At 47.8% G+C, this 12,071-nt stretch overlaps 1 protein-coding gene across 1 annotated transcript in view; it reads left to right on the forward strand.

Annotated features, from left to right (window-relative positions):
- Window positions 1-12,071, forward strand: part of DPYSL4 (dihydropyrimidinase like 4) — a 70,799-nt gene that overhangs the window by 17,499 nt on the left and 41,229 nt on the right. The window contains 5 exon segments of the mRNA XM_075348492.1: window positions 22-186; window positions 4,784-4,845; window positions 4,930-5,010; window positions 6,882-6,950; window positions 7,037-7,157. Coding sequence (XP_075204607.1) covers window positions 22-186; window positions 4,784-4,845; window positions 4,930-5,010; window positions 6,882-6,950; window positions 7,037-7,157 — 498 coding nt within the window.

Consider the following 12,071-nt stretch of genomic DNA (forward strand, 5'->3'; position numbering starts at 1 on the left):
TGTATCTACATATCGTTCTAGTTGACCATGTCTTTCCGGAGGCTGGAATGAACTTGGTTTCTGCTTATGACCAATGGAGAGAATGGGCGGATGGGAAGGTGTGCTGTGACTACTCTCTACATGTGGACATCACCTACTGGCATGAGAGTCTAAAAGAGGAGATGGAGGCGTTAGTAAAGGACAAGGGTAAGTATGAGGCGCTGATATTCATACTGAGTATATATGTCCTATGTCTGAATCTGGCGGTGGATTCTTGTAAAGTCTCATCAGAAGGAAATTAAAACTTCTTTCCCACCTTAGACATGGCAGACATAGGCGCCGATGGAAGTCACTTTTCTTATTTTGACTTTTGATACTTTTTTGAGCCAACTTCATCGCAATGGCGCACGTGACTCGTGAATTTTGCTCAAAATTACCTTTTTTCGATCTTTTCTAACTTTTTAGAGGATAAAGTCGCACGTAATGCAGAATGTTGCCAAAATAAATGTTGTACATGAAATCGCTCCAGGGGAGGAGTTGCAGCGAATTTTGAGACTTTCTTAAAATGTCTCATTTTATGAACCTGTGTAAAACGTCTAGAAAAGTCACAATGATGTAAAAATTAGAAAACTAACTAAACCATAAAAGACAACTTGAAATAAGGTGCAAAGGGTTCGATGAATTTGATCAAAAAGTCCCTAATTGAGAGATAGTCACGCCAAAAAACTGTACCGCAATGATGTATTGGGGCCATGTTTTAGAGATATACTATAAATGTCTTCTATGCAGATTCTTATCTTTGTAAACTCCAAGGCGGAGACACATTGAGAAAGATATATTCATTGAAGTCTATGGGATTTATGAAAAGATCCAAGACACTTTCCTCTGCTGTTTCTGTAACTTAAGGCCACTTTACACACTGCGATATCGGTACCGATATCGCTAGCATGGGTACCCGCCCCCATCGGTTGTGCAACACGGGCAAATCACTGCCTGTGGCGCACAACATCGCCCAGATCCGTCACACTACTTACCCGCCTAGCGACGTCGCTGTGACCGGCAAACCGCCTCCTTTCTAAGGGGGTGGTCCGTGCGGCGTCACAGCGATGTCACTAAGCGGCCGCCCAATAGAAGCAGAGGGGCGGAGATGAACGGGACGTAACATCCCGCCCACCCCCTTCATTCCTCATTGCCGGCGGCCGCAGGTAAGGTGTGCTGCCGCAGGAGCAACAAACTACATCGTTACTGCAGCAGTAAAGATTTTTGAGAATGGACCCCCATGTCACCGATGAGCGATTTTGCACGTTTTCGCGATGATGCAAAATCGCTCATAGGTGTCACACGCAACAACATCGCTAAAGCGGCCGGATGTGCGTCACAAATTCCGTGACCCCAACGACATCGCTTTAGCGATGTCGTAGCGTGTAAAGCGGCCTTAAGGCCTCGGTTCCACTTGCGGATAGCTTCTGATGCAAGAGCATCGGATGTGATATGATAATGACCCTTTGCTGCGAGCGTCAGCCGAGGGTCATGCAATTGTGATGCGATCTTATGATAGTATTACAGCTGCGGAGACGAGGGAGGGAGCACTTTCTCCCCATCTCCTCCGCTGCGTGTCTCTGCATACCTCGCACTGCAGTCGGATGACATACGAGTGCAGTGCGATGTTTCACACGATCCCATAGACTTGTATGGGGGTGTGTGAGCCGAGAATCGCTGACTAACGTAGCATCCTGCGTTTCATTTCTCAGGCCGATATGGCATGAGAAATCAATCGCAGATTGACACTGACCCATAGTTTTGCACTGGTGCAAGTGTAATCTAAAATATTTTATCGGATCGCATTCATCTGTGCAAAATACAAGTGGAACCATACCCTTAGGGGTACTTTGCACACTACGACATCGCAAGCCGATGCTGCGATGCTGAGTGCGACAGTCCCCGCCCCGTCGCAGCTGCGATATTATGGTGATAGCTGGCGTAGCGAACATTATCGCTACGGCAGCTTTACATTCACTCACCTGCCCTGCGATGGCGCTCTGGCCGGCGACCCGCCTCCTTCTTAAGGGGGCGGGTCGTGCGGCGTCACAGCGACATCACACGGCAGGCGGCCAATAGCAGGGGAGGGGCGGAGATGAGTGGGATGTAAACATCCCGCCCACCTCCTTCCTTCCGCATTGGCGGCCGGTGCGCAGGTAGGAGATGTTCCTCGCTCCTGCGACTTCACACACAGCGATGTGTGCTGCCGCAGGAACGAGGAACAACATCGGACCGTCGCAGCAAGGTAATTTTGGTTTTCGCCGACTCTACACCGATGATACGATTATGACGCTTTTGCGCTCGTTAATCGTATCATCTAGGATTTACACACTACGATGTCGAGAGCGAGGCCGGATGTGCGTCACTTTCGACATGACCTCGCCGACATCGCACCTGCGATGTCGTAGTGTGCAAAGTACCCCTTACACTGACCTCACCTGCACACTTCTAATGCACTGACTTCTTGGACATGGCCATCACTGGCATCTTTCCTAGTAATGAAGAAGTCAAGGAAGCCATGATGTCCTGAAGATGGGATTGATTTCGCATACAGATATAGCAGCCTTCAACTTGATAGCCACGGCATGCTAAGGGGTATATCACGCAAAGGGAGTGAAAACACCCAAAACAAGTATATAGCCTATAACAACACCTGTATATAGTACACAGAGGCTGCTGTGTGAACCGAAACAAACAAATATAGTAACATATATACTGGTAAAGCTCCACCTAGTACAGATTCACTAATCCTATCAGACAAAGTTATGGATAAAGCATTAAGTGCTGAGTAAATCAGATATAATATTTGCCCTAATATAATTCAAGCAGAAAAAGTTATTAAAATGGTGAATGGAAATAAAGAGAATATAATAGGGTAGGTATTAGACGTTCCTCAGAAGAAAATATAGAGTTAAACTATACATAAGGTGCAATACGAAGAGTCTATGGTTTAGGCTATATTGGGATTCAGTTTTCCCAATTGAGTTTTGGAGCCAAGTGCTCACTAAAATCGCAGTTCAGATATAAATAAAAGTTAATGCATGTATATCAATTGCACTTATGTTAGTAAATCCGAGGTTACGAGGTTTGTTCCCGCTGCCCGAACGCACGTTTCGCTGTCAATTTACTTAATCAGGAGGCATATGTTGGGGAGGGAGAGGACAGGTTATAAAAGGTAAAAGGACCAATCATAGTGTCTACCTAAGGGGTGTATAGATCACATGTTCCCTGTGTAATAAGCAAGTTGTCTGCACTACAAAGGGAAATCTAGCGGTTGGACTGCTGGAACATAGCTTGGGTGTGGTAGACACATGCTATGGGGATAGGAAAGTGGTACATGTGCCCTTAGACTATTTACATAGCGTGACTTGTAGGGTTTGCTCATACTGGCATATGTTCTTTCATCCGAGAGCATTAGATGTGACCTCCTAATGACACAAGGCTCAAAATCTGTTGCGAGTGTGAGCTAAGTGTCATTCCCTGTTCTCCGATTCTCTCACATGCGAGAATCAGAGAACAGGTACGGAGAATATTAAAAACGTAATTTCACCATCTTCTCCCTTGTCTCTGTTTGTGTATATCAGATGACATCAGTACAGTCCAATGTTTTGCACTCACCCATAGACTTGTATGGGTGTGCGCCGTCTGATATACACTGCCAAATCGGCATGAGAAAAGAAACGCTGCACCATAGCATAACATTGGAGAATGAAACATCAGGTAGCACTCGTATGAGATATACGCTATTGTGGAGCGAAACCTTAATCAAAGGGAATGAGATTGGCCAGAATATCGAGGTGTGCCATGCTGTTAGTGAGTTGACAGATGTCTTGTTGGCAGCTGCACATCTCTATATATAGTTCATTATAGACAAAAACAGTGTAACGCTCGTGGCCAGTGTAGGGGCAGCGAGCGGGATTAGTAGACTCACTGAACTACAGGGGGGACCCTTTAGTGGAAGGGGCTTAACTAAGCACCCACTGTGAGGCGGATGCCAGGTACCATTCTCAGGGCAGTGACCAGGACTGTGGCAGCTGACCCCCTCCCTATAGGTGGCAGGCTTAGGTATTGTCGGGCACATGCGGGTTGACGGAGGCAGGCTGGACAGGCAGGTATGGCCAGGAATGGTGGGCACGACAGGTATAGCCAGATAGGGGAAGGCAGGTACTGGAGACGGATCATGGCATCACAGGACAGGAGCTTAGGACCTGGCAACAAGCTAGGTAGCAGACTAAAACACTGACTGACTAACTAGAGGCGTTGCACAGGCACCTCCCCTAATGGGAGGATGCCTTAAATACACTGTGCCTCTCAGTCATAAGCTGAGGAGGGCTGGTGTGAGCGCACGCATTTTAGGTTCACTCCCGAGAACCCTGTGCGGCATGTACAAGGCCTAAGAGGAGAGGGAGTCAGTAACACACGGGGATGGCCGGGGGAGTGGTGGGGAGGACACCACCCGGCCAGGGCGGTGAGTAAATTGGCGTCTCTGCAGAGACTCTGGCGCTACACATAGTACTGGAACCCCGGGTTATTAAGTCTTATATAGTGGAGAAGTGTTTGTCGCCCCCCTCCAACCAATGAGCCCAGTTGATAATATGGTATGTCCATCCCTATTATACACTTGTATATGCTCATCCATTAATCCAGAATAACATAATCCGCCACTTAGCAGGTTCCATTGATGTCAGATTACTGCACTTTTACTATACTTGTCACTTCATAATCATCTGACTTCTCATTACATCGTCTCTCGCTTTTCCTGAAGGTGTGAATTCCTTTCTTGTCTTCATGGCGTACAAGGACAGATACCAGTGCACGGATGCTCAGGTACGGCACCGTCTAAACATTAGCATCGCTGAAGTATTGAGTGCTTTCCCAGCAGCCTGATCGCAGTGTTTGCTCTGTTTTCAGATGTATGAGATTTTCAGCATTATTCGTGATCTAGGAGCCATAGCGCAGGTCCACGCTGAGAACGGAGACATTATTGAGGAGGTACGGTAATCTGTGGAGGTGTAATGAAGGAACCTCTTGTATTGTATGTAGTATGGAGGCATCAGCCCGGGGCAGACTCATTAGGGTGGGCAGCACTGGCAAGATTTGAGCTTCATGTGGGGCTACATGTGTGTAAAATGGCGTTATCACCATATCTCGTGGGTGACCTCAATATTTCACTATGTAGGGAAAACTTGTGAGCAACTTGCTACTTTCACAAGAATGTCAGTCAAGTTCATTTATACACATAAGGAAGCATTATAGAGGTTATTCCAGTCTCACCAAGATATCATCTATTCACTGCATAGGTGACAGCTCTCTTCGATCAGAGTGGGTCTCACTGATAGAGTAGCCTTAAAGCTCTAGCTTCATCAGCACCACCCCTTTTGAATTGAGCAACGAGGTCCATGTGAGACCTCCATTTAACAACTCATCAGGAGAATTAGGATTAAATGGGTCCATAACAAAGCAACAGTAATTACAAGTGACGAGTGAGTACTACCATGCTCGGGTACTCGTAACTAGTGATGAGCGGCCACTACCATGCTCAGGTGCTCAGTACTCGTAACTAGTGATGAGTGAGCACTACTATGCTTGGGTGCTCGGTACTAGTAACTAGTGATGAGCGGGCACTACCATGTTCAGGTGCTCAGTACTCGTAACTAGTGATGAGTGAGCACTACCATGCTCGGGTGCTCAGTACTCGTAACTAGTGATGAGTGGAAACTACCATACTCGGGTGCTCTGTACTAGTAACTAGTGAGGAGCGGGCACTACCATGCTCGGGTACTCAGTACTCGTAAATATTGATCAGCGGGCACTACCATGCTCAGGTGCTCAGTACTCGTAACTAGTGATGAGTGGGCACTACCATGCTCAGGTGCTCAGTACTCGTAACTAGTGATGAGTGGGCACTACCATGCTCGGGTGCTCAGTACTCATAACTAGTGATGAGCGAGCCCTACCATGCTCGGGTGCTCCGTAGTGGTAATCAGTGATGAATGAGCACTACCATGCTCGGGTGCTCAGTACTCATAACTAGTGATGAGCGGGCACTACCATGCTCGGGTGCTCAGTACTCGTAACTAGTGATGAGTGAGCACTACCATGCTCGGGTGCTCAGTACTCGTAACTAGTGATGAGTGAGCACTACCATGCTCGGGTGCTCGGTACTCGTAACTACTGATGAGTGGGCACTACCATGCTCGGGTGCTCGGTACTCGTAACTAGTGATGAGTGGGCACTACCATGCTCGGGTGCTCAGTACTCGTAACTAGTGATGAGTGAGCACTACCATGCTCGGGTGCTCAGTACTCGTAACTAGTGATGAGCGGGCACTACCATGCTCGGGTGCTCAGTACTCGTAACTAGTGATGAGCAGGCACTACCATGCTCGGGTGCTCGGTACTCGTAACTAGTGATGAGCGGGCACTCAATCTCACAATGTCACTGTGACGTGTGAACGCAGCATGCCGCCATGTTTACGCCGTGTACTTACCCTGTCTGCTTTGCTGTTACTTTCCAAACCTGTTGTAACATCACTGTGTTTGTGCAGCAATTTTGGAGAAATGCAGCATGATCGCTTAGGTCAGAGGAATGGAGGGATGAGAAAACAGAAGGTGGTGGCCCCTGTTGTTGATCCCCCTGACCAGGTTGCCGGCTGTGTAATAAGACTTTATTAGGTGCATGCCTTGATTTCTTCTCATTCGGATTCAATAAGGCTCTATAGAAATCTATGGGCGTCCATTATGGCTCCATTAGTCTGTAATATGTTGAAGAAAAGTAATTGAGCCGTGTGCACGATCAATGTGCTCTTTAGCTATGGGGCTGATATTACCTCAGCAGTGTGTTTTATCATTTGCGACCTATAGGAACAGAAGCGTCTGCTGGAACTTGGCGTCACGGGACCCGAAGGCCATGTCCTCAGCCACTCGGAGGAGGTACGGAGCTTGTTTCACACTTATGTACTCTTTGCTATGCTTTTATAATAAAATAGACCTAGATGACATGAATCCGGTTCCTCCAGGTTGAAGCGGAGGCAGCTTACCGTGCAATAACCATCGCAAAGCAAGCCAACTGCCCCCTGTACATCACCAAAGTCATGAGCAGAGGGGCTGCGGATGTGATCGCTCAAGCAAAGCGGAGAGGTGAGAAAAATTTACAATCTCCGTTACCGGCTTTTCGAGGAACATTTTATAATGTGCTATTTTCTGAGTTCGTTGTAGCAGAAAATGTCATTTTCTTGTGGTTGCGGAAATAATTATTCATGGAAGGTGTTCAAAAGCAGGTTGTCACTGAACATGTGTAAGGAGACTTGTATTTTATTCTCTGGCATTGCACATCGATATATTATGGCTCCGTACAAGTTTCAAGATGTAAAAATAAACAAAAGGTAAGGTAAATGTGAAAGAAGTACGACACCGAGAATGGGTTCAATTCGACAAGAAATATAGTTGGCCGCCTTGTTTTTTAGTAAATCTGCCTGAAAAAGTGCCGCAAAATCCCCCAAAAACGTGCTCTTCTTAGTAATTGGGGTTCCAGGAGTTAATTTCTGCTAGTCTGTGGATTACTGCTTGAGTCACATGTTGCAGGAGACCTATCACAGTCGCCTCTCCCCTATTTAAGATGGTTGAGCCTGGTCTCCTATGCCGATGATAGCTTTAGCGATCTCGGGCCTTGTGATTTGATATCCATTAGACCAGAGTTCTTCAGGAGTTAAGGTAAGGAAGGCGGCCCAAATATCGTCACGTTCAGATGTATTTTTGGGATTGGGGTCAGCCAGGGTTCTCCTAGCCTGAGGGCCAGTTTAGGCTCTCCTCTTCCTAGTGATCCCGTCACACACCATTGCAAGAGGCCAACGTTTCAGTCCATCCTCCACGCTGGTCTCTAGTGCCATTTGTATTACAGATAAGGTGACTATATTAGGCTGCCAGGCAGTGAATCTTGGTCAAAAATAGTCCAAATAAGAAACTAATATCCAATGCCTGGCAGTATATAGACTACAAAATTATCAAAAATATAGCTGAGCATATATATATGTGCCACCCCCGTGCCAGCAGCTGGCGCTGCTCGGATCCGGATCTACGGTGCGGCTCGAGGGGTTCTCCGGACCCGTGGGTCTCGCGGACACTCCGAATAAAGGGGGGGCGTATTTATACGGGGTTGTTTGCAAAAGTGTCTGCGATGCCACCCACGGTGTGTGGTGAGATGTAGCACCACCACTGCAGTTTGTGGAACTCCCGGGGTGATGGGATGGCAGCTGGATGTTAACCCTTCCGTGGGCAGGGATGAATGCCTCGGTGCCCAGTGTCTCTATGCTGAGGATGATGACTGCAGGGGCCGGCGCACCCGGCCAGGCCGGGGATGTTACTCACGGTCATGTAAAGCACACAAGTCTTGTGGTAAACCAAGGTGATGGTGGCCGGCTGCCGCAGACGGGTGTATCTGATCCCACACCCGGGTAGGTAGTCAAAGTCTCTCTCCTCTGCACTCAGTGTTTTGTAGGTAGGACTTCCCGGTTTGAAACACGGGAGTCCACTCCCGGTCCTTTGGTTGGGAGCCGTGCCCGTCTGACGCTGACCCTTGGGATCTACGGGCCCTGGCAGTGGCCCTATCCCTCTCGGTGGGTGGTTGTCTACTTTTCGGGACTTAGGTTGGGACAGGACCTAAAATCCTGCCCTCAATTGGATAATTAGCTAGGCCGTCGGTGTCGGTCCTGGCTTCAGGGTCCAAGTACCCCCTCTGTGCACACAGTTCTCCGGTGTCAGTACCGGCGGGCTCCTACCCTGTCCCGGTCCACCTCGGATCCACCTAGCCGTCTTCCCGTCTTCTGCAGACTCTGTCTACCGTCTGCCACCTAGCCAAGGTGTCAGGGCTCCGACCCTGGCACCTGTCAGCTTGGGACCTCCACTCCAAACTTCAACTTGAACTTATCTCACTGTTTTCCCGTCCCGGGGTCTCCAGACCCCTAGGTGGGCGTGTCCCAACAACCTGGCCTCGCCCACTGGTGTGTCCGTCCTTCCCTGAGGGGGGTGACTAGGGTTTCAGGTCGGCTGATTTAACCCTTCGTGGGACTGGTGTTGTGCGGGGGCTACATGTACATCTACCTGGTTTTCCAGGGCGCTACATATACATAGTGGTGGGGGCGCCGCAACAGCCCAGCTAATATCCCTCAGAATGCACATGCATTAGAGGATATCGAGATGACTATAGCTCCTTTCTTATTTGCACTGTACCAGGAATATGTTTTATTGATATTTTAGGATCTCTTTGGTCCATCATAGGTAAAAAATAAATAAATAAATAAAATAAAAATAAAATAAAATAGGTATTCAGTAAGTGTACGTAGGACAGTGTATAATATTATTTGACTTTTTATATTTGCATAGTTTCTTTTAATATATTTAACTGACACTTAGAGAATCTATTATATCCTATTTGATTCTTCAGTTCCCTGTTTAGCCTAGATAATGACTCAGAATTATTGCTTAAATACAAAATTAGGTCATTTCCTCGAGCAGCCATCATTAATTCCCTGGCACGCTGCTGCTGCAGCCTCCTTAGGCTATTCTGCATAGTACAACAATGACTACATTGTCGGTGTGCAGGGATGGTTCTGATATTTTTTATTAGTGCAGTCATTTACTCCACGATGCATGAGATATGTTGGAATCGTATTATCATATGATGACGAAATCTGTCAATCACTTTTAATTTAGCTTTGGCCTTGATGACAATTGATGGGGTTTCTGCACTGAAGACCGATGCCAAGATGCCTCCAGTGTAAGACAGGGCAGTGGCCGTTCTCCACTCCATAAAGATCTGGGATATTGTGGTATATCAGATCCTACCAAAAGCAAAGTGACTTATCGAGCAAAAATTATCGTTGCTCATGGACACGTCGTTCATTTTCAAAATATCGGTCACATTCCTGGATGCAGGTTGTTCGTTGTTCCTGAGGCAGCACATATCGCTACGTGTGACACATCGGGAACGACGAACACAGCTTTATATATATAATATATATATATATATATATATATATATAAATGTAGGAGAATTGGGATCCAATCCACCTATATTGTGAGGCAGTGACAGGGGTAATATTTGAAGACTGCTATGTGTCCCCCAGAATGTGTCTGGAAACCCTCTGAGTTTGCTATAGCTATTACGGGGAGTATAGCACAAAGGGTAACAGGGAGACAGATCCCTCCTCCCAGTCCAGGTTTTGTAGGAATCCATGATCCATGATTTTAGTTTAAATGTTGCAGAGCACATCAGGGTGTGTCTCAGGCTGCTTTCACACATCCGGCTTGAGCTGTGCGGCTCAATCAGGCTGTGCAAGCTATGCAACGGATGCGGTGAAAACACCGCATCCTTTGCATAAGTTTTTCCCATGCGGCCCGTCCGGTTTTTGCTGCTTGCGGCAGGCTACTGAGCATGCGCAGTGGCAAAAACCGCATGCGGCGGCCGGATGCGTTTTTTGCCGCATCGCGTTGCATCCGGCCGCCATAGGCATGCATTGAAAAATGCGTCGCATCGGCCGAATGCGGCGCGATGCGGTTTTTTTTTGCCGCACGAAAAAACGTGCCAGGCAACGTTCCATCCGGCCACCGCATCGGCTAAATCTGCCGCATGCGGCAAAAAACGGACCGAACGCGAGCCCATGCGGCACAATGCGGCACTAATTAAAGTCTATGCAGAAAAAACGCAACCGGCAGCAAAAAAAACGGTTGCGATTTTCCTGCAAAGTGCCGTATTGTGCCGCATTGCAGAAACCGGAGGTGTGAAAGCAGCCTTAGTTGAGAGCCAGGCTTGAAGAAGCTAACACATGCTGTGTGAGCTGAGCTGGCTCTATGTGGAGTGAACACAGGCCAGGAGTGTGAGCCTAGGAGAACCTTAACAAGACCCCTGCGGATAACGGGGTCCTAAGGTAACAAGACTTTTTATATCAAGGATTTGTCTATATGCACCGGCTGTGATCCGGAAGAGACTTTGATTGTGGGAAATTGGATCTATTTATGCTGCAACAATAAATAGACTGTTGGTGTTAACACGCTGCTGCCTCACGTTTTTGCCGAAGCAACGCCGCTACCTCACATTATGGTGGAGAATGCGGGCATGGCAGCCTGGTTGCCAAGGGCAATGGCCTAAGATGTACATACCTGGAAAAAAAAAAAAAAAAAAGAATATATATATATATATATATATATATATATATATATATTTTTTTTACTGACTTTGCGGTGGATCGGCGGGTCCACGAAGCTTGCAGGTGTTGCAGCCTGGTTGCTAGGGGCAACAACCCAGTTTCCACATGTTTATGATCAAGCCTGCAAAGTTACAGTTTAACTCAGCAGTCACCATGGAGGATCTTATAAAGCAGCTGGCCCAGTCTAGTGCTCAACCACAGCAGGCTTTTGCACAAACCAGTGCACAACAGCAACAGGCTAATGCTCAGCAGCAACAAACCAATGTCCAGCTCCAGCGGGCGTTAGTTCAGCAACAGGAGACAAACAGCTTGTTGACTCAGCAGCTTGCGGCTCTGCGAGATGCACTCCCAGCGGTAACGCCAGGTCATCCAGTCCTTCCTGCGGCCCAGGAGAGAGTAAGGGCGGCACTTACGAAGATGAGTACAGAGGACGACCCAGAAGCCTTTCTCTCCGTGTTTGAGAGGACCGTTGAGCGAGAGAAATTGTCTATCGACCATTGGACTGATGTCGTGGCCCCGTTCTTGGTAGGTGAACCCCAAAAAGCCTACCTGGATCTCAGCACGGAGGATGCCAAGGACTATGGCACACTGAAAGGTGAGAACCTTGCACGAATGGGGGTTAACACTTATCTCCGGGCCCAGCGAGTGAATCAGTGGTCCTTTGTGGAGGGAAAACCTGCACGTTCACAGGCCCATGTTTTACTGGACCTTGTGAAAAAATGGCTCCAGCCGGAGAGCTTGAACCCCGGACAGATGATTGAGCGGGTGGTGATTGAACGGTTTGTGCGGACTTTGCCAGCCCCATTCAATGGTGGGTGGGACAGGGGGATCCCGGTACCCTAGACCAACT

Source organism: Anomaloglossus baeobatrachus, chromosome 5 (assembly GCF_048569485.1).
Source record: "Anomaloglossus baeobatrachus isolate aAnoBae1 chromosome 5, aAnoBae1.hap1, whole genome shotgun sequence".
NCBI lineage: Eukaryota > Metazoa > Chordata > Amphibia > Anura > Aromobatidae > Anomaloglossus > Anomaloglossus baeobatrachus.